This window comes from Nylanderia fulva, unplaced genomic scaffold, assembly GCF_048542155.1.
Source record: "Nylanderia fulva isolate GAGA-0341 unplaced genomic scaffold, ASM4854215v1 Scaffold474, whole genome shotgun sequence".
Taxonomy (NCBI): Eukaryota; Metazoa; Arthropoda; class Insecta; order Hymenoptera; family Formicidae; genus Nylanderia; species Nylanderia fulva.
In genome coordinates this window covers 51200-74736 of record NW_028190559.1, presented here as the reverse complement: position 1 = coordinate 74736, position 23537 = coordinate 51200, and the positions used below count along the sequence as shown (strand labels likewise).

Sequence of the window (23537 nt, the reverse complement as noted above, 5' to 3'; positions counted from 1 at the left end):
TATATTATATTATATGTTTCTTTAAATAAAAAAAAAATTGTTAATTAAAAATAAATATTTTATTCCAAAATTTTATTCTTCTTTTATTCTAACGTTTTGCTCTAATATTCATTTAATATGTATGAATAATAGAAAAAAAAACCCAACAATTATCAAAAGGAAACACAATACACTTTGCAAGTATATGATGAAAAGACCATATATCAGATTCAAAAGTTAAATTTTTTACAATATAAATATTTAATTCTTTTGAATCTAGGGGTTACTTATATAAAGAATCGTAGGATGTAAAATATTTTCCAACAATAAATATTTCTTGTAGGCTTGTAACAACAATATTTTGAATTTGAATAAGTATATTATTTTTCATTAAACAATACGAATTTGCACTTGAATAAGAATGTGTCAAAATAGTAAAATCTCTATGTTTAAATTTTTTAAATTGCTTATAGAAAACGCTTTTAAATTTTTTAAGTAATGGACTTAAATTATCTTTTATAGCATGAATAAACTGTTTTTCTATTTTAGGTAAATTATGCTCTAATGCTACATTTATTTCGTGTAATCTACGACCAATTTGTTGCATAGGATAATTAGGAGATTTTATTAAATTTTTAATCTGGCCAAGATAATTCTCGAACGGGAAACATGAAAATAAATCTAATGGCCCATAAATCTGCACATCATCAGCTAAATGACATAATATGTGTACATTATAGATTAAAAATTCTCGGCCGTATAATTGTTCACAATGTTTAACAAATATATTCAACAGTTCTTGTGGAAATGCACAACTAAATTTTGATATAAGTTTTGCAGATATTAGAATTGATATCGCAGTATGAAAAAGTAAATAGTTTTTATAGGCGGTTGTATCGACTAAATTTTTTAGTACGAGAGGTCCTAAATATAATAAAAATGTATGGAACTCTGTCGCTTTCCACCTTGGAAGCTTATGAAGTGTTCTGGGTTTTCTATTAAATTCTAACGGCATATATGATTTTAAGAATTCTAAATGTTCTGATAAGATATTCACTTTACGACCAGATAATCGGGTTGTTAACGCACCACTTATCCAAAAATTTAATAATTTTTGCATTACTCATAAGCAATAAGCATGCATATAATCAATAGAAAAAACAGTAACCATGCCGATTCTCAATTTAATTAAAGGATAGATTCCGATATGGTGATCCTCATCTTGTTGATTAACAAAAGAAATATTTGTTCTTTTCGGTGCAGATATATCTCTAAATACAACTCGACTCGCACATCCTCGTATCACACATTTTTCGCAACATGAATAGCCAGTATGGGATTTTACACTTTATAAATGCTCTAGCAGGTGCATCGCACAAAACTGTGGATACCAATGTAATATCTTTTGTTATTGATTTCAATACCTTCTTGCAACAAATATAAGAGTTCATTAATAAAATCTTCTAGAAATAATTCTAAAAGCTGTGGTTTTGATCAACCGCAAAATATACCAATAGCAAAGGGATTAGTTTTAAAATTTTTTACTAGTCCTAAAATCGGCCAGAATTGTAAATTTGAACTGTTAAATAATGGAAGTCCATCAATATTAAAACTGATATCTAACTTATTTTCAAAATTTTCTGCTGTTTGCGATACAATAGATTTTAAAATATTTTTCAGACCAAAATAATAAAAATCCCCATTATTGAGTTGTTTTTTTAAAATATTTCTTGGCGTTTCTAATAACGTTCTGGAGTCTAAAGGTAATTCATGATAAAAAACGTGTAATACGTGTAATAAACCAGTGATTGCAGAATGTGTGATTAAAATTAAGAGCCCACTGCCTTAAGCTTGAGTTTAAACATGGCTGAAAAACTGTACTATTTAAATTTATATTTAAATCAGATAAAACTAACGTATTGTCAAACAACGTTAGCAATAAACTTGCATCGTAATTACTTGACACATTATTTTTAATTATATTATTAATATTGTCATCTTTATTTTCACTATTAAGTAAAATATTCCCATGTGATATATTTGACACACAAGTGCATATCTATTATTACTATTTTCAGGTATACTATTAAGTGAAATATTCTTATGTGTTATGTTGGGTTTCTTATCACAAATTTGAAGTGTTTTACAAACAGTTAGTGCAATTCTACGATAAAATTGGCGCTTACAGTAGGAATAATAAGAAGGTTCTAACCCAGGTCCTCTGAGGGGGATGCGGGGCGGGGGGGTTTTCGGGGGCGAGGGGGTACAACGTCACGCGGGCGGGGGGTCTTATCAGCAAATAAGCTTATCTTATCAGCTCAGGTTACCTGATAAGGAGCTCATGTTACCTTATATGTTTATAAACAAAAGATAAACATTCTAGCGATATTTATTAAAAGATAAGATAAACATTCCAGCAATATCTATTACAAAAGGGCTGCCGCTGCCAAAAATCAGGGGGGGGGTTGCGTTTCTTCCCCCATACGTTATCTGTATATTTCTAAGAAATATAATTAAATTCTAAGAAGGGCTGCCGCTTGGATCCGAGCGCCGACAATAAGTTCTTTGAAAATCTTAGATAATCAAATTCTAAGAAGGGCTACCGCTAAATCCATGCTGAGTGCCGACAATCAAGGGGGTTGATACATGATCTATACGTATATTTCTAAGAAATATCAGCGGGTAAAGTTTCAGGGCGAACGTGTCGCCGCTTGCGACCTCGCTGCCTGCAACCTCGCCGCTTGCGACCTCGCTGCCTGCAACCTCGCCGCTTGCGGCCTGTGACATGTTTTTGCATGGGATTGTATATCACCCTCGCGGTACCTCCCCAATAAGCGACGGTTTTTTATTGTTTATCTTAGGAAGAAATACCAGCGCCGATAACCAGCGGCTGCAGGAATTTATAAACAAAACAAGCGTCGAAAATTTACGTCATCTAAATTTTTCTCGTTCGTACGTTGACGAACAAAGGGTTGATCGGGATATATAATGAGGACCGATGCCGCTGCCGGGCCATAGTACCACTGGCGAGCGCACGCTCTCTTCATTCAAGATGTTTCTCTTGCTATCAAGTGCTTCCGATATTCTCAGTTTAAGTGCCGAACAGTTACAATATATTCCGAAGATAGTTTTACTGCAAAAGTGCGGCTATTTCGTAGATCATTTGTAGGACAAGCTTCCGGAGCATATCAAGACGGATCCGGAGGTTCAGACATATCGTCGCTGCCTCGAACACTACAATCGGCCGTGGATGCGAACGCATATTGACGGTCCAGCACCGATGATTAGGAATTGCAGCGAATGTCAGCGAAAATAGGCTGAGGTTAAAAGTGTGAAAAAGTGCCAAAAATTAAAAATGGAGAACGCGGTAAAAGATCATTCGAGGTGTTTTGAGAATGTTGAGAGATGGTATAGACATCTCGATGAATGCTATTATGATAAAAAAAGAGATGACCCGTTTCATTTTAAACGTGAAGCGGTGACTTCGGTTGTGCAATTCGTAAGAAATCGCGAACTTGGTGTGTAAAAACCGCATACAAGAGATGTTGCTCATTTCCTGGAAATGCACGAAGACATTTTAAGAGTGACTGGTGGGTTATCCAAATGCACCAGATCGTCTAAACGACACAAGCGAGTCGCATGTTATCAGCGTCGCTACAAAAATTGTGCAGAATATTTCACTGTGAACAACCCTTATTTTGCCGACATGGATATGCCTTCACCATCGGTGTCATGCAAAACACAATCATCTGATTATGATTCGGACCAAGAAATAGAGAAGATAGATATGAGAGAACCGTCACCACCACCATCGTCGTCATCGTCATCATCATCAGATTACTACTCGCAGCCTATTTATTTTGCTTGATTAAATAGGTGTACAATATATGCAAAGAGTATAGCAGTGTTTATGAGATAAGTTTTATCACGCGTGAAAGAGAGGATTGTAGTGAATGTGTCGAGACATATTTTCACGAGGTGTAAACAGAACAATAATCAACTGCTGCAGTGGCTGCTCTTTTATGACCGATCATCTTTCTTTCTGAGATAAGTTCGATCGCATGTGAAGCACAAAGGGCTGAACGAGATATATATTGAGGACCTATGCGCTCTCAAATCATCCAGTCCAGGATTTGACAGCACCCTGACCAGTCCGTGAAAAAAGTTTAGTGGCTATACTTATTTACGGAAGTGCGGAAAAAATTCGTTGACTTGTATCATAATTGTGCAAACGTGTGTTGAAAAAAATGGAAAAAGACATTGTGATCGATGTTTCTGATGACAAGATAGAGGTCATCACGATCTCCGACAGCGACAGCGACAGCGACGCCGAGATGTACGACCCTGTGTACGACAGGGAGGCCAATATCGTCCTGGACGATATAGAAGAAATGGAGGTTAATGTACCCATCGTTGAAGAAGACGATGGCGGTGATGAAGAAGAAGAATTGGAAGAACCACTGCACGATGATGGGTACGACAGTGAAAATGATGTTCGCGAGGCGTACCACTCGCGTACGTTAGATGTACAGACCATCGCAACCCTCGACGAAGAAACATGGATATGCGTTATAACAGCATACGTCTCACCAGGAGGGTCAGTGAGAATCTGCATTCCCTGTTTTATGAGAAACAGGGAAAGATTCGCGGCAACCACACTAATGCACAGGCACGTGACGATGCGGTACAGAGATGTACCGCATCTTTATTGCATCGATTGTTTGGAAAGAGTGTTCGTACTCTTCCTGGCCAACTTGTGCCCAATCTGTCAAGGCTGTAAGTATATATATATATATATATATATATGTCAAAATATATATATAAATAGTATAATAATTTATTATATTTCTATGTGCAGATGCCGAGGCACAGTCTGACAGCGATGGTTAACGCGACTCCCTCTCTCGCAGTCGCAGCAGGCCCGCTGGCTCTCTCTCTCGCCGCTACCTCGAGCCGCCGGCTCTCTCTCGCCGCTGAATCCAGGCGTGAATCCCAAGCCGCCGTACCTCTCTCGCCTCCAACGGCCTTTTTTATATATATTTTTATATATTTTTATATATCTTGCATAATTTTATATATCATTTATATGTTTATTTTATATAATTTTTATTTCATATATCTTTTTTATATTTGTATCTTTTTATAATTTTGTAAATTTTATATTATAATAATTACACGTTCACGCACACACACACACACACACACATACAAATGTAAATTTACACATATTTTATAGATTAAAAACTATTATTATCAAATAAGTGTATTTATTTTAGATTAAAATGTCTTCCTTACCTCTTGTTCCCTTTTAAATTATAAGTAAATATAAAGAAATTATTAAAAATTATCTTTAAAAGCTCTCTCTCCTTCGCGTCTTTCTCCTTCACATCTTCTCTTTCGCGTCTTATTTCGCCGTCTCTCTCACTCTCATGCTGTGTCTCTCTCAAAACTCGTATGTCTCTTTTTCTCTCTCGCGTGCGCCTCTCGCGTGCGCCTCTTGCTGTAGCCCGTCTTCTTTCTTTCTCTCACTCTCACGCTGCGTCTTATTTCACCGTCTCTCTCACGCGCTGTCTCTCTCTTTTGCATCTTCTCTCACTGTCTCTCTCGCGCTGCCGCCGCTGCGGCTCGTTTTCTCTCTCGCAAATGCATGGGAGAGCGCGCGCCTCTCCACGTGTCTCTCGCATGGATGCCGGCTCTCTCGAACGCGAGATGTAAACATTTGACACTTGGAATGTTTTTTGAAATAGATATAGTTTTTTGTAAAGATTTTTTAAGTGGGGTACAGCCTGTGGAGAGCGGGGCTGTCTTTGCAATCATAAAGTTTCGAACGGTCATCAACGAAGTGTCGGGACGTTGCACCAAAAATGGTAGTGCTTTTTAAGTGCAAAAATATTAATTAATAGTGGAGGAAAAAATATATTAATATTAATATTTTTTTGTAGTTTGCCCTATGTATTATTTGTTGTTGTTGGGTGATCAAGGACCTGGTGTACGATACATTAAGGCAGAGCTCGGCAAGAAATGCACATTTTGCCCGATTTTCAATTGACTCCGCCCAGCGCTCTTCCCTTACCTCGACGTCCCGCGCGCAGCCTACGAGCCGCGCGAGGCTCAGGACCGTGTCACCTCGCGACTCGCGACCGTATCGTGTTACCGGACCTCTCACACATATTTTTAATAACTTTCCACATCACCCAGGGAATACTATATTATCGACGCGTTTTTTTTTAAGTGGTTTCTCCGTTAGGCCTAATCCACTGATGACTGAGACGACCTTTTAATAGCTTTAATTAATTTAAAAGAAGCAGAATTTTAAATATTAAGTGAAATAAAAAATACTCACATTCAGATTCACGACTTTCAGGCTTTTTTACAAGCGACAGCAGGAACGTCGATCTGGATATTGCACGTAGCAAGACGCATAAGACGCGGTAAAGAATTGTCGCTTAAACAAGAACGTTTTTCATTTTTAATAAACTTCATTTTCGAGAAAGAAGTCTCACATAAATATATGGATCCGAACATAGAATAAATTCGGAGTCCGAAATCTCGAAGCTTGGGGTAGGTTGATTTTGATAAAACGTTATAAAATTCTGCACCGGTTTCTTGAACCGTTTTCAGAGAAATATCATTTTGTAGGTCACATAATTCATCCCGTAAATTAATCTGCTGTTCTGCGATTGGCGCTGTAAGAGGATTCTCGAAAAGAATTAATTCTGTTCGAAGTTTTTCGAAGCAGGTGAAACGCGTATCGAATTCTTCTATAACAGAATCTACGAAATGAATATTTTCTTTGAAATTACAGCTACTGCCGTGTTCTTCGAAAAGAATCTGGCAAGAAGGAAAATAATGAAAAATGTTGTTATTTAAATCAGATTTAAATAACTGTAATTTGCTTCGGAAAGAATCAACATGACTAACTAATTGGGAAATATTTTGAGTTGGTTTTTGCAGCTTTAAATTGAGAAGCCTAAGTTGATTAGTCATGTCAGTAATGAAGGCAAGTTCGGAAAGAAATGTTATATTTTCTAAAAGAGATATATATTCCTAAAATTTTGGATTGTTAGCTTAAAATTTAAAAGATTATTCGCACGCATATACGTTGAAAACAATCCGCGGCAGGCGCAGCAGCAACCGTCGCGTGGGCGATCGTCAATTGTTTTCAACGTATATGCATGTTAAAAATCATTTGAGCTCTCTACGTCGTAGTGGGTACATCAGCGGATAGAGTTGCGGACGTTTGCGATTAAAAAAAAGGTATTGTTCTTCTTTTAACAAATCAATCTTAAGGATGGATCACAAAAGATATGTTCAAGAATTTGATCAGTCTTGGGAAGTTAATTATTTCTTCGGTTACATTTCCGATCGAACGGTTTGTTTACTTTGCGGTTTTGAACCTTCGGTAGTAAAAAAATTTGCAATAGAAAGGCATTTCAGAAATCGTCATGCAATCGATTATTCGAATTACTCACATTCAGAAAAGTTAAGTGTTATCGAAGGATTAAAATTAGTTTATCAAGAAGATGCAATACCTTCTTCGAATTCTTCTTCTCAAAAATCCCGATTAGCCTCTTATGCTATTTCTTTGCTTATAGCACAAAATTCAAAACCCTTTACTGAAGGTACTTTCGTGAAAAACTGTATCATCGAAGCAGTGAAAGCTTTCGGTAATTCTTTGAGTCTTAACGAAGCATTGAGTATTCCCCTTAGTGCGAAAACTATTACTTCGAGAATTACTGATATTAGTAATTCTTTAACAGAGAAATTAAAAAATCTTTTAAAGTCCTGTACGTATTTTTCTTTATGCTTGGATGAGAGCACCGATATTCGACATATGAGCCAACTGAGTATTTTTATTCGAATCGTGCAAGACGATTTCTCATATGTCGAGGAGCTGTTAGATTTCGTCTCGTTACATGACACAACAACTGGTCTTGATATTTTTTTAGCAGTTGATGACTCGCTTAAAAAATTTGACATAGACTTCAGTAAATGTTTTTCGGTTACAACCGATGGCGCAAAAGCTATGACAGGTTCGAAGATAGGATTCGCCGGTCAATTAAAGCAGCGAAACATTAACATCCCTATTATTCACTGCATAATTCATCAGGAAGCACTAAGTGGCAAAGTTATTAAACTGTCAACAGCTATGGAGACTGTAACTAAAATCATAAATATAATTAAAGGTGGACAGAACTTCCTTAGTCATCGGAAATTTCAATCATTTCTCCATGAACATAATGCTATCCACACAGATGTCCCACTTCATTGTCCAGTACGTTGGCTTAGTGCTGCAAAATGTTTGGAAATATTTTTTTCAATAAGAAAAGAGATCCTCCTTTTCATTCAAGAAAAAAACAATCAAAAATTTCAGGAATATATATCTCTTTTAGAAAATATAACATTTCTTTCCGAACTTGCCTTCATTACTGACATGACTAATCAACTTAGGCTTCTCAATTTAAAGCTGCAAAAACCAACTCAAAATATTTCCCAATTAGTTAGTCATGTTGATTCTTTCCGAAGCAAATTACAGTTATTTAAATCTGATTTAAATAACAACATTTTTCATTATTTTCCTTCTTGCCAGATTCTTTTCGAAGAACACGGCAGTAGCTGTAATTTCAAAGAAAATATTCATTTCGTAGATTCTGTTATAGAAGAATTCGATACGCGTTTCACCTGCTTCGAAAAACTTCGAACAGAATTAATTCTTTTCGAGAATCCTCTTACAGCGCCAATCGCAGAACAGCAGATTAATTTACGGGATGAATTATGTGACCTACAAAATGATATTTCTCTGAAAACGGTTCAAGAAACCGGTGCAGAATTTTATAACGTTTTATCAAAATCAACCTACCCCAAGCTTCGAGATTTCGGACTCCGAATTTATTCTATGTTCGGATCCACATATTTATGTGAGACTTCTTTCTCGAAAATGAAGTTTATTAAAAATGAAAAACGTTCTTGTTTAAGCAACAATTCTTTACCGCGTCTTATGCGTCTTGCTACGTGCAATATGCAGATCGACGTTCCTGCTGTCGCTTGTAAAAAAGCCTGAAAGTCGTGAATCTGAATGTGAGTATTTTTTATTTCACTTAATATTTAAAATTCTGCTTCTTTTAAATTAATTAAAGCTATTAAAAGGTCGTCTCAGTCATCAGTGGATTAGGCCTAACGGGGAAACCACTTAAAAAAAAACGCGTCGGTAATATAGTACCCCCTGGGTGATGTGGAAAGCTATTAAAAATATGTATGCGAGGTCCGGTAACACGATACGGTCGCGAGTCGCGAGGTGACACGATCCTGAGCCTCGCGCGGCTCGTAGGCTGCGGGCGGGACGTCGAGGTAAGGGAAGAGCGCTGGGCGGAGTCAATTGAAAATCGGGCGAAATGTGCATTTCTTGCCGAGCTCTGCATTAAGGGATGCAGAATGGGAGAATTATTCGGATGATGACTTCGAAGAATGGATAGGGGATGACGAATGGGACGGTAAGAATAAAATTTATAATATTGTATTATATTTTTAAATGAATAATTGTTATGTTTACGTTCCAATAATGGTTCCAGATATGTGTGATTGGGATTGGGACCCATATTTAAGAGACGATGACGGCGATTTATATGATTGGGGTCTGGTGTGGCTGTTCGAGCCAGATCCTGTACCTGTGTATGAAAATTGGGACGGTAAGAATAAAATTTATAATATTGTATTATATATTTAAATTAATAATTGTTATATTTTTAAATTAATAATTGTTATGTTTACAGATAAACCATACGTTCCAATAATGGTTTCAGAGATGTTCGATTGGGACGCATTTTTAAGAGGCGACGACGAGGCCGACCTGCTCGATTGGGGTTAGGTGCAGCTTTTCACTCTACCAGACCCGTACGATGTTAGGCCTCAGCCTACACCGCCGCCACACCGCCGCCGTCACCGCCGCCATAACCGCCGCAATCACCGCCACAATCACCGTCGCAATCACCGTCGCCACCCCAATCGTCCATGATGTAAATTATTTTATTTTTTATTTTTTATTTATATCCTTATTTTTATATTTTTATATTTTTATATTTTTTAATTTTGTATTTTACATATATTATTTTTTATTTTTATATTTACACACACACAGTAGAGAGGGTTTGGAGTCAATAAATACCGCGGAAGTGACGAACCGTGGGGTCCTTATCTCTACTGTAACACATGCACAAGTACACGCACGCACACACACGCACATACACATACACATGAGGTGTAAATCCGACCGGCAACCTCCACGTGGTACACCTTGGGTAACACCAATGCCGGCAGTAATGTAAAAATTATGAATAAAATATATTTATTATACAAAAATATTTATTATTTAAAAAAAATGTTTCCCTCCTTCGATATCCTTATAGAAAAATAAGCGGTAATGTATAAAAAAAATAAGTGTATAAAAAAATAAGTATAAAAATTAATGAATAAAATATATATTTATTCAACAAAAATATTTAATAATTTAAAAAAAATGTTTCCCTCCTTCGCATCTCTCTCTCGCGTCTTAATTCGCCGTCTCTCTCTTGCCGCAGGCCCGAGCCGCCGAATCTTTCTCTCTCGCCGCCACATCCGTTTTCTTTCTCGCGCGCTGTCTCTTTCTTTTCTAGTAGTTGCTCTCTCGCAAAGTATGTAACGGGTGGCACGCAAATAAAGTACACCATGATATACATATAAGTATTTATTTGTCTTATATTTAATACATAATTATATATAAAGTTTTATTACATATTAAAAACTAAAGCCATCAGCTCGCAATCGACAAGTTGGTGCATGTTGAAGGCGTTGCTAGCGCGTATCGCATTTGACAATTCTCTCGCATTCGTTACAGTGGATGCAATATTGGAGAATTGCGTATATTTGATATCGACCGTTGCGATGAGCCTCGTCAATCGATCGAACATTATTTCGATGCATGAATCGAGCTCGAACATACGACGTAACGTCGATTTGATCATCATCATGCGCACGTCCGCTGATTCGAGACTTATGAGCTTGGTGTCGTTTATCTTGTGAAATCGCACTGTTAGCGGCCCGACACTTATGAAATTATACACATCGTTGTTGGGAGAGTCATTGTTCAGATAATTTTGAATAGCGTGACGTTGCTCGTAGAGTCCTTTCCACGTTTCGAGAGATAGTACTAGCTGTTTTCCTCGATGATCTCCTATGGCGATCTCCACGTAACTCGGTGGATCCACTCTGATGCCGATTTCGAGAAATTTGAATTCCGTGGTCGTCAATGCGTATCGTCTTCCTAGTATACGAACCGCACGAGACTCCAGCGAAACGCTGTAAAATTAGGAAAAAGAAATTAAAACTAAATTAGGAAAAAAGAAATTATAACTCGTAAAAAAATATAAAAATAGAAAATAGAAAGTTATACTTACTCGTCGCATTTCTTCTCGCACGTTTCATCACGTCTCGGCATGTAGTAATTCATGCTGCTGCTTTTTTTGGTGCAGAATATTTTTCTCCAGGGTATTAAAAAGTGAACCACCAGTCAGAACAGTCGACGAAAGACTGATCGTATAAAAGTACTAATAATCGAGTAACACTTATTTTTAAAATATTAGAAGAAGGGGTAAATCGAATTCCTAGAAATATATATCTGGAGGGGGAATAAAGAGAAATATTTAAAAGTAGTGGGGATAAAAAATTAAATATTAGGAGAAAGGAATTCTTAGAAATATATATCTGGAAAGGAACAAAGAGAAATATTTAAAATATTAGGAGAAGGGGTAAAACAAATTCTTAGAAATATATATCTGGTGAGGGAGAGAAATAACAAAGAAAATAGTATGTAAACAATATGTTTATTCAAAAAACGGATGATCGTCGGATCCAAGCCTGGATTCTGCGGCCGACCACCAATTAAATAATTTAAATACATTTTGTAACGCGCAATTTTTTACATGTTTATTACACCGTAGAGTATATGTGGGATCTAACTTATTTAATGCAGGTACATCTTCATATATGGCATCCAAGGTCTCAATGGTGAAACCGCTGCTCGCATCGTCCATTATTTCGGCCAGCCATTCTCGCTTTTCGAGTCCTTTTACATACACGAGAAAGGACTCTTCATCGTCTTCTTGCTCATTTATGCCAACGATAGCTGCCGTAATCAAGCGCTGAGCCATGCCGTATGGAACATTTCCATCCTCCCATTGTAAGCTGTGATGATGTTGAGTTAGCCACGAGGCCTGACGCCTTTTCGACTTTATAAGCATGCTCCATGGCACAGGGCATGCGAAGAAATAGTGCAACAGGATATATCCTCTTCTCAGGATTGCCGCTTCCTTTACAATAAATCGTTTATTCAGGATAAATCCTTGCAGATCGACAAACGTTGGTGCAGACATGATCTTTTCGATGTGAGTCAGTCGAGAAGTATTACGATACTCTTCAGACATCTCACATCATCTTGATTATGTATCCTCTTCCCCCTCTTTCACACGCGTATTTGTGTAAACATTTTTTAGGTGATTTTGCGCACAACGTTGGTCAACGGGTTGTACTGGATCACACGATCGTGTATAATGAGGCAGTACGCAGTGGTATTATTAGGCACGTTTTCCTTACACTCAAATTCCAATCTCACATCCACCGTTGCGCTCTTGATCGATTCGTTTTGTCGAGAACAATCGATAATCACAAACGGACCGTTTTGTAAAAACCGTGTGATGGTGAGATTGGGCTCGAGGTATTCGTATCCGTAATAGTTCTTGCAGAAACGTGTGTAGGTGTCGTACAGAATTGACCATCTGTTTTTATCAAAATCCAGATTCATGTCGTCGTACGGATAACTTTCCGAGTTCAGAAAGAGTTTCACGTTGGTTAATTTACAGTCGTCGAATCGACTGATATCCTCGGACATGACATTTTTACGCCCTGTCTGCAGAGCAAAAATTACATATCGCGGCTTCTCCAGTTGAGTCGCGGTCTTAATGGCCCACGAATGCTTGGTCGTACGCTGCAATAGCGGAAATTTGTATAGATCCCACGAGCGGAAACCCATGCTGAGGTAACGTCCGCTTTCCAGAGCGCGCAGCATCGACAGCTTCTTAATCTCGCTCAACAACACGTGTGGCATTCGCCATTGTATCTTGAATATGTTGATCACAGGCTCCAGTGCAGAATTTCCATACAGGCAATTATTGTTGTTGCGCGATCGTATTAAGATCAACTCATGACGCGCATTAATCACTACTCGTTTGTAGTCATCACAAAATCCCAGCAACATGTAGAGCGGTACGCAGAAATTGAAGTGTCCACTCGCAGAAATCGGATCACTCCAGCCAGCGTTACTCATAACCATGCTTCTATCGAATGATATCGTTACATAGTTTTTGAGCAAACTTGTTATTTCTACATTTCTATTGCGATCAATCTCCACACCATCGAGCTCATAGCGAATTTCGTCAAACATGAATGCGACACAATTATTTTCCAGTGTCACATTGGATCCCTCAATTGGATGGTTTATCTTTAGTTCTCCCTCGATATATAAAAAACTCTCGTACGGCAATGTATACAAATCCTGTTGTTGTATGGGTATTCTTATCTCATCGCTGTGTCCAAATGTTGTGTTGGCAAACGGGTTGTATGTGTGAGTCTCAATCTTGACGATGCGATCGTCAAAGACTGGCTCTTCCTCGATGTTGAGAATCTCAGTCATTGTTCAGATGGCACGCACCGCAAATCCCAAAGATTGTAAAAACGCAACGTTTGACGAGGTGAGTCTCTTCTTCGTGGTTGATTTGATATTAGCGAATGATGTTGCTGCTAGCCTGATTGTGTTCTTCGTGTCTTTTTTCAACACGAGCATCCCGTCGCACGAGGTGTTGCTGTCGCCCGCCGTCGTACGTGCAATCTAACTGTTATTTCTTCGCCTCGAAGATCGAGCAATCGTCCCTTCTGGTCGACAACGCGTAACACTAAATCAGTAATGCTCCGTACGAAGACCGGCAGGTAAATGATCTGCGCCGGCGTTTCCGATATCTTATATCCAGGTGGTACTCTCGGTGAAAATTCATGTACCGTGTGAACGAGTTTCCCGTTGCTGTATGCACCCGCGGTCACGTTACACTCTATGCGGATAATGTTCACGTTGATAATATTAATCGGCATGTCTGATTCGTACCATTTTCGTGGTTGCAGTATACGATTCGAGAATCCCAGCAGCGATCCAATGTTGTTGGGCATGCTAAAGTTTATTCTGTATGCACATTTAATCTCGCTTTTCATCGTATTATAATTAGCGCGGAGCACAATTGGGTAATCTTCATCGTCGACACCTTTATCACTAACAGCATTATGTTTTCGGGAAAGTGCGCGTTTCAAAAATTCATGTATCGCTTGCAGCTCGTACGATCCCTCGGGAATCGTAATTTCCGCATCGTCTTTGCCGTAGTAAAATTTATTATTTGAGGAATTCACATTCGATATAGTGTGATAAGTTTCAAAGTCTGCCAGACCGAGCTCGTAGTCCGCATCGCTCAAATCTATGGGGGGAAAGTAGGTCGCCGCGAGGACACTACTCTTCCCAGTCAATGTTAGTGTTAGCGACATGTTGACAAAACTGAGTTAAATAACGCAATGTCAGTCTTTAAATTTGCAGCGAGAATTTAACCTCTCGGAGAAACTGCAAGCACAACTGTCCGCAGATACTCTGATCATACGTTTGATAAGAGGTGTAATTGTATTCCAATTTCGGCACATTTAAATATCGCACCAATTCCTCGGATGGTCGAAGATTGCCAAAACTGTTGAAATAGATTGCGCGATTTCCTCTTTTTGCATACGCCACCCAATGAGTGCCAGAACCGTCTGTACTGTCTAGATTAACGATACCACTCTCATTTTCTCGCGCGCCATTTATCGGTAAATTATTGCGCATAAATACACCTCTAAAGTATGGAATGTGCATACGTTTTGCAAGTTGTAGCAATTGCACATTTGTAGTTACACCTTTCGGCATTTTTAACGTTTTTTTGACGTTTTTTTTTTTTCCTCGCTCCTCGTCCATATTTGTAAGGGGCGAGATACAGTCCGCGGCCTTCCATGGCGCGATTGTGGCGTAGTATCTCTTGCAACTGACGTTGCGCGGCTTTTCTGTCGTTTACCGCTTTTGCTACGCCAGCTGCTCCGCCAACCAGGGATCCGAGCGCGCCCAGCATTGGTAAAATCGACAAAAATCCGCCTCGTTTCGCTGCCGAAAGTACCCTCCTCTTCGTCTTCCTCTTTTTCGTTTTCAAGCCCATGCCGAGCTTCGTCTTGGCCTTCATCGCTGTCCAGACAACTGTGGCCGCGGCTCTCTCACCGAAATTCGAGTCTTTCGCGACGATGCGAGTTTTCGCTTTCTCGGCGAGTACCTTATCCGCCGCGTGTCTCTCGGTGAGTTCGCTGCTCCGAGAGTACGCTATATCGTGTTCACGGCACGCCGCGTCCAATGGGTTGACACCTTGAGCCTCTAGCCAATCGCTTTTCCAAACGAGTTTCCGGGCCGCAAAATTGATAGCTGGGAATATGAAGCTCGATCGGAAGTGCGTTTATCGCACGATTTAATAGACCTGTGCCTATTTTCGTTGACATCCGCTGCAATCTCTAGACATTACTGAGCAAAGCGCGAGTCCGCGCAGCTATAAATAGGCGGACGTTGGAGGTCAAATCGGGAATGAGAAAATGAAATTCGTGCAACAACCTCTGACAATACGAGTGATGAATTACGACGACAGAGTACGCTGCAGCGTGAACGAAGGTGTGCGCAAACACGGTACGATGCTACCGACAACTATACGCGCGATCGTTTGCGGCCCCTCAAACTGCGGTAAAACCAACGTGTTGATAAGCCTGCTGGAAAGTCCGCACGGTATGCGTTTCGAGAACGTGTACGTGTACTCTAAATCGCTGCAACAGCCGAAATATCGCTATTTGGAAGATTTATTGACGCCGATTGACGAAATCGGCTACTTTACATTCTCCAATAACAGAAGCGGATACGAGGTCGTCAACAAATTGTACCTGGAAGAGTGCTTTAAAACATTGATGATCCAACAGAAAGAGTCAAATGAGAAGCTGGCTGCGTTAGAGAAGGATGTACGAGCGTTGGAAACTGCGATAAGAGCTTTTGCGTGCGCCAAACACTACCTCAGACACAGGCATCTAATGAGCGGTTGGCTCAGAAACGTCTATCAAACAGTTGTGAAACGTCTAGAAGGGATTCTAGAGTGGTTGCAAACAGTTGTTGAACAGCTACAAAGGATTATCAGCGTGCTACCAAACAACAATGAGTAGCATCAGTGACCGACCCGGAAACAGCAGTGAACGACCTGGAAACGGTGGTGAACGCACCTGCTACGATCGAGGTTACGAACATGTCAAGCAGGGCTGCGAACGAGGCTACGAACAAGTCCTTAAAGGTTACATACAAGGCTATCAACAACTCAGTAAGGATTGCGAACAGATCAGGGACGGCTGCGAACGGGCCAAGGCGGGCTACGAACGGATCAGAAACGACTTGGGACAAGGCTGTGATCGAGTCAAGAACGATTTTCGAATGGGCCAAGGACGTGAGTGAACGAACGCGAAAGAACCCGAAATAACGAGGCACGAACCCGAAACAACGAGGCACGAACCCGAAACAACGAGGCACGAACCCGAAAAAACCCGAAAGAACGAGAATCTAACCCGAAAGAACGCAAAAAAACCCGAAACAACGAAGCACGAACCCGAAACAACGAGACACGAACCCGAAAAAACCCGAAAGAACGAGGCACGAACCCGAAAAAACTCGAAAGAACAAGGCACAAACCCGAAACAACGAGGCACGAACCCGAAAGAACAAGAATTTAACCCGAAAGAACGAGAATGAATAGTGAAAATAACAACGAGCAACATAGTTTGGAGAGACGGCAGTTGGTAAACGAGTTGCACGCGTCAGCGAGAAAAAATTTCCCTTGAAGACATGTCATAGTGCGAAAATACGATGATCTGTGGCAAGCCGACATTGTCGAGATGCGTCCGTACTCCCGTTTCAACAAAGGTTACGACTACATACTCACCATCATCGATGTGTTGAGCAAGTATGCGTGAGCTGTACCACTCAAGAGTAAAGGAGGAAGCGAGACAGCTGACGCAATCGCCAAGATAATTCGGGATAGCAATGCCCGAAAAACATGCAAACCGATAACGGAAAGGAATTTTACAACGTCGATGTGCAACGACGTATGCGAAGACATGACATTAATCACTATTCTACATATTCGATATTGAAGGCGTCGGTCGTCGAGCGATTCAATCGCACGCTAAAGAACGACATGTGGAAGATGTTTACGCTGAATGGTACTTACAAGTGGTTCGACATGCTGCCACGCCTCGTATCAGATTACAACGGACGCAAGCATCGAACGATTGGTATGCGACCCGCTGACGTTACCCCCGCGATCGCCGAAAGACTCTTGGCTACCGTGTACAATCGTGTAAAAATCGCGGGCCCGGCAAAGTTCAAAGTAGGTGATCAGGTACGCGTCAGCAAGTACAAACAACTTTTCGAGAAGAGATACACGCCAAATTGGACAACCGAGGTGTTTAAGATTGTTAAAGTGCAGCATACTAATCCCATAACATATCTACTCGAGGATTATCGCAAGACATCTATCGCTGGAGCGTTTTACGAGCATGAGCTGCATTGCGCAAATTATTCGGATGTGTACCTCGTGGAGAAAATACTGCGCAGGAGGGGTGACGAGGTTTATGTGAAATGGCTGGGATTTGACAGTTCGCACAACTCTTGGATACATAAAAACAATGTTATTTAATGTATTTTATTCAATTATTGTATAACATAATATATATTGTATAACATATATGAAATATATGAAATATATAACAAAATATATATAATTCCCATTAATATGTCCTTACAATATAATTTATTTACAACGGTATTCGATAATGTCCCCACGGCAAGGTGTCGGTCGAATCAGGTACGACATACCGCTTGTCGTCGTAGGGACTTTAGAGCAATTTTCGTGTCGCTAATGGTATACACTTTATGCAATTTCGATCTTATACATGACTGCTGACGCGTCATTTCAATCTCGTCATTAAGACAGCGCGTATAATCGTCGAATGTTATACTACGCGCTACGACGTTACTTTTGACACCTTTTGCCTTTTTAGTGTCCTTTTTACCATCCATCCGCAAAGCATACATTTGTGCTCTAAGCCCGACGAATTCGGTCATTATCGCGCCGTTATTCTCATCTTTCATCAGACCCGGCACCTTTTTATTCGCGAGCGGTATACCGTACACATTATTCGCGGCGTAATCGCTGGTATCGAATCGAGCGATGTCGAGTTTCAATTTTCATAGACATCCTGACATTTAATTTGATATATTAAACTATCCGTGTCGGTGTACATTACTCTACAATTGTCACGATAGAGCGGTGACATGTATTCGTGGTGAAATTCATAAAGACATACTTTTGATACGTCGAGTATGCACATGCCGACGTAGATTGGTTTGTAGAATTTAACTTCGAGTTTGCGTAATTCTATGGCAACTAATTTTTCCGAAAATATGCTTGTACTATGAAAATTTGGTTTCGCGATCATTGCCTCCGCACCGTACCGTCCGTTCCATTTTGTTAATAATTTTACATCCATATGATTGCGCACATTTTCCATCGTCTTGCCGAATACCGCATTATTTATCAATTTATATAAATTTTTTTCAAAATCGTTTTTCGTTCGTGTTCTAAACTGTGTGTTGAGTTCGATGTATTTTTGAAGCCACGCTGACTGCGTGAATTGTAGTATGCGATATATTTTTGTTATGCGTAGCCCGTGGCGCGTGCACTGCTGCAGATTACGATAGTGTATTACGTAGCGCTTCTTATCGTAAAGCGTTGCGAGGAGTTTATACTCCCGCTTGCCGGGCGGCTTATTGCGCGTCGGGCAAAACGGTAGGTCAATGTGCGCGTCATGAAGATGCTGCGGATACTTTAAATCTACTTTGAGAACATAGCCTATAAGTGAATCGAACGCGGTAGATGATATGTCAAAATTCGATACATCGTCGACCCACAGAAAATCGGCATATGGCAATGGTTGACACATTGCCCATCCGTACAAATTATTTACATCAAAATACATGAGGTACGATGAGGGTTTCGATGGGTCGTACGATTGCATGTACTTGTTATTTGCCTGTACGTATCGACTTGAACATTGACTAAGGCCGCCGCGTATACCTCGTTCGACAAACATTACCATGTCAATGTCTGTTAATAATTCAAATTTTATATTTGTATGTTTTAACATGGCGTGCCATGTATATCCGGGGAGAGTATAATAATACGCGGGATCGAGTCCGTAACTTTTTATACAACTGTCGCGAAAATTTTCAAATATGTCTGCCAATAACAAGACATCAATTTTTAAATATAAATCGCTATATTCGCCTAGCGTTCGAAGGGAAAATCGACTCCAGACGGTCTCGGCGTGCGCGTAATCACTCTCGGATACTGTGTCGCCGGTCAGGGAACTGTAAAATGAGTCGCGCGGCGGTAAACGTGTGTCTTGTAATCTGTCCACGCAGTCTATGTATTCGTATGGAAAGATATCCTTTCGTGTCAATAAATTGAATTTTTCACTAGTTAAATTTTGATATTCCGAATGTAAAATTTTTAGTTTATCTTTATCCAAAAATGACGCTAATTTGTCAAGACTAGCACTGAGAAACTTATACGAATCGATAAAGCGTAATTTGATATAATTTTTTGCATTGTTGTCTTGTGTCAATCTAACAGTTTTCGAGAATAATATATATTTTTCCTTTGTTATCGGCAATAATTCGATTTCCCCTTCGAACGCTGTGGCTATGTCCTCGATAATGAAATGCGCGTCGTAGCCGGACAGATTGTGAAAGACTATAGGAATACAAAATGATTCTTTGTAATTTAAGTTACAATTTGAGTGCGCGGGGCCTCTGTACCGCCCGGTGAGGTGGCAATGATCGCGAACGCGTGTATCGTCTTTGTCAAACGGTTTTTCGCATATATGACAATGTGTTGCGCTGCGAAATTTTGCCCACTCGTCAGGCGTTAAATTTGTCATGAGGACATTGGTCGTTAAAATATTTTTTACGCGGATTGCTAAATTTTTAAGCTGTTCGGCGAACCACGCGACGCAATCGACACTACGGCGGGAATTGTATGTGGACAACAAACTGTCATACGAACACTGTACGTAATACGCGATGCTGAATACTTTATGGTGTTGATAATTTTTGACATCTTCGGTCTTTGTCAAAACACACTCGAGGTCGGCGTACACCACAAACGGCAGCCGCTCCTTCCTCGTGTAGTTGTCAAAGCTGAGCCACTTGTCCTTGTCGCTCGGCAACCGAATAGCGCAGTCGTTTAGTTTCCCGCAATCTTCCGTATGCGTCTGCAATTTATCCTCAGAATAGAAATAATGTAGACATCTGTAAAAATAAAAAATTATAATTTTATTTAAAATTTTTTTAATATAATTTACGTGTAATAAATATATATATACTTACCGATCACATATAAATTTTCTACATTTGTGTTTGCTCAGTTGTGAGCTCACGAGGCGAGACAGATTTTTTATCAAAACAAAATGCCCGACGCTGTTTTCGTCTTCCACGTACAGCAGATTGTCTGTCTTTCTTTTTTTCCGAAAGACGTAGCAGGACGATGTTCTCGTTGTCGATGATGTACACGTTTACTGAGATGTCGTTTGCCAGTTCAAATTTTTTAATTTGATTCACAGTCACTGGAAACTCAATGTTTTGGAGATTCAGCACTGTGGTGTAATGCGGATAGGAGGATTCCCGATCCACATGTATATCAGCGAGGTACAGAGCGGCCACCACTGACCATGCGAAACACGCATTGTCCGCTGATCGCACATTAACAACCGCTCTTTTTGTCACAATCTTTTGCGGTAATTTGACATGGCATACAGCGCGCATAAGATTATACTTGTTGATATTTACTGTCAAATCTATTATCCGCGACAATGCCCAGCCGCTATCGCGTTCCTGGAACTCTTCTAGCGATGCTAGCGTGGGCTCGATTACGCGGCGCTCGTACCACTCGCGTACATCGGACGTGCGAAAGAGTTCAAAGTTTCTCGTATTGATACTTTTATTGGCACGCTTGTCACCGGACACAAATTCGCCGTTGAAAACGGTGTTCACTTTTACACTGATGTGTCTCTGCAGCACATTCTCCACGTTCTTGACTACAATGTCTTTGGCATTTTCCAAAAATTGACGCGGTTCGATATAGTCGACGTTAATTACCACACCGGTCAATATACGGCTATCGAACGCCGTATCGATCTCGCGCCAAACAAATCTTTGCGCGTTATTGCCGCCACCACTAAATCCACCGCCGCTGCCACTAGGCATGGATCCACCACTGAATCCAGGCATGGATTCGCCGACATACTGTCTCTGCAAGCGCACCTTCGCACCCTCGAGTCGCGCTATTCTCGCCACGAGAGATTGCCTATGTCCAATCGAGAGACGCGGACGCTTGGCACGGCTGCGTTCTTCCAGCTCTTCGATACACCGTTTGCACTCTTGCAGCCATCCGAAATATTCGCCCAAGGTGGCGACTTGGCGGGAACGCTCCAACAGGTCGCGTTCAACATTCTCCGCGTTCTCTATTTTTGTAAAAAATTCACTTGTACTGCACAGAAATAACTGCTTTATTGCACACTAAACTTTTTTCTCACAGCTATTTTTCCTTGAGGAAAGCATGCGCTTGCCAGTGGTACTATGGCCCGGCAGCGGCATCGGTCCTCATTATATATCCCGATCAACCCTTTGTTCGTCAACGTATGAACGAGAAAAATTTAGATGACGTAAATTTTCGGCGCTTGTTTTGTTTATAAGTTCCTGCAGCCGCTGGTTATCGGCGCTGGTATTTTTTCCTAAGATAAACAATAAAGAACCGCCGCTTATTGGAGAGGTACCGCAAGGGTGATATACAATCCCATGCAAAAACATGTCGCAGGCCGCAAGCGGCGAGGTTGCAGGCGGCGAGGTTGCAAACAGCGAGGTCGCAAGCGGCGACACGTTTGCCCTGAAACTTTACCCGCTGATATTTCTTAGAAATATACGTATAGATCATGTATCAACCCCTTTGATTGTCGGCACTCAGCATGGATTTAGCGGCAGCCCTTCTTAGAATTTGATTATCTTAGATTTTCAGAGAACTTATTGTCGGCGCTCGGATCCAAGCGGCAGCCCTTCTTAGAATTTAATTATATTTCTTAGAAATATACAGATAACGTATGGGGGAAGAAACGCAACCCCCCCCCCTGATTGTCGGCAGCGGCAGCCCTTTTGTAATAGATATTGCTGGAATGTTTATCTTATCTTTTAATAAATATTGCTGGAATGTTTATCTTTTGTTTATAAACATATAAGGTAACATGAGCTCCTTATCAGGTAACCTGAGCTGATAAGATAAGCTTATCTGCTGATAAGACCCCCCGCCCGCGTGACATCATACCCCTTCGCCCCCGAAAACCCCCCCGCCCCGCACCCCACTCAGAGGACCTGGGTTAGAACCCCCTTATTATTCCTACTGCTTACCTACAACAGGTTTCAACTTGTTCTGGTTACTTAATTTTTTCAGGCATTTTCTTTGTTTATTTCTTTATACGATCTTGAACATGCTTTAGCCAAACCTTTATTGCATCTTCTATTTCTTTATCGGTTGAATTGGCAACGCTTCTCTTGACTGCATCTAATAAATATGAAGTTTCCGTAAAATTTAAACCATATTATAAATAACATTATGATTAAAAATATCTATATTAAATTAAATCAGTTTAATTCAAATTAAATTGTAGAATTATTAAGATTTAAATCAGTTACAATAAACATCTTTTTTTCATAGTAAGAGCGTCAAAAATAAATTTAAATATTTAGTTGCACGGGATAAACGTAGATTATTGAATTTTGAGATCAAAGATTTAAATTGTTACTTACATTATCTAAAGTCTGAAATTAATAGAATTGAAAAAAGAATGTATAAAGTGTTACCGGAAAACTTAGTAGTCGAATTTCTTGAATTAAACAGGCATAACATCAACATTTATAATAGCAAATATAAAAGCAAAGCAATAAAAAAATTTAATATACTAACAGAAAAACAAAATAAGATGATGGAGTTTATCAATAATAGAAAAATCGATAGATCTAAATGATTAGTTAATATTAGTAAAAACAAACAGGATCCAGATACAGTGGCTGATTTTCTTAGCCTTGGTGATAAGTTTGCCCTTCCGATAAACCAATTCGATAAGAAAGATCGTCTGAAATCCGTCTTAGAGGTAATAAAAAACGTTAAAACTAATTGCCATAAAATTCAAACTGAAATTCTGAAATCAACGAGATGTGGAGTGTCGTGGAGAAAGCCCTACAAAAATTTTTATGTAAACATAATCACATTAACCATAATGAT

The 23537-nt window shown here is 39.8% G+C and overlaps 1 protein-coding gene and 1 pseudogene across 1 annotated transcript; both read right to left on the bottom strand.

Annotated features, from left to right (window-relative positions):
- Positions 1-1102: 1102 nt before the first annotated feature.
- On the bottom strand, positions 1103-2322 carry LOC146721446 (uncharacterized; annotated as a pseudogene).
- An 8420-nt stretch (positions 2323-10742) lies between these two features.
- Positions 10743-12434, bottom strand: LOC146721445 (uncharacterized). The gene is made up of 3 exons (XM_085486754.1): positions 11971-12434; positions 11409-11468; positions 10743-11310 (listed from the first exon to the last, which is right to left on the bottom strand). Exons 1-3 carry the CDS (start codon positions 12432-12434, stop codon positions 10743-10745), a joined length of 1092 nt encoding a protein of 363 aa, XP_085342880.1.
- Between the last annotated feature and the right edge of the window lie 11103 nt (positions 12435-23537).

Coding starts and splice junctions, on each gene's coding strand:
- LOC146721445 (XM_085486754.1), bottom strand. CDS start 12,434: ATGTCTGAAGAGTATCGTAATACTTCTCGACTGACTCACATCGAAAAG. Junction 11,469..11,970: donor GATGTACCTGCATTAAATAA/GTTAGATCCCAC, acceptor CACCAAAAAAAG/CAGCAGCATGAATTACTACA. Junction 11,311..11,408: donor TGCGAGAAGAAATGCGACGA/GTAAGTATAACT, acceptor CTAATTTTACAG/CGTTTCGCTGGAGTCTCGTG.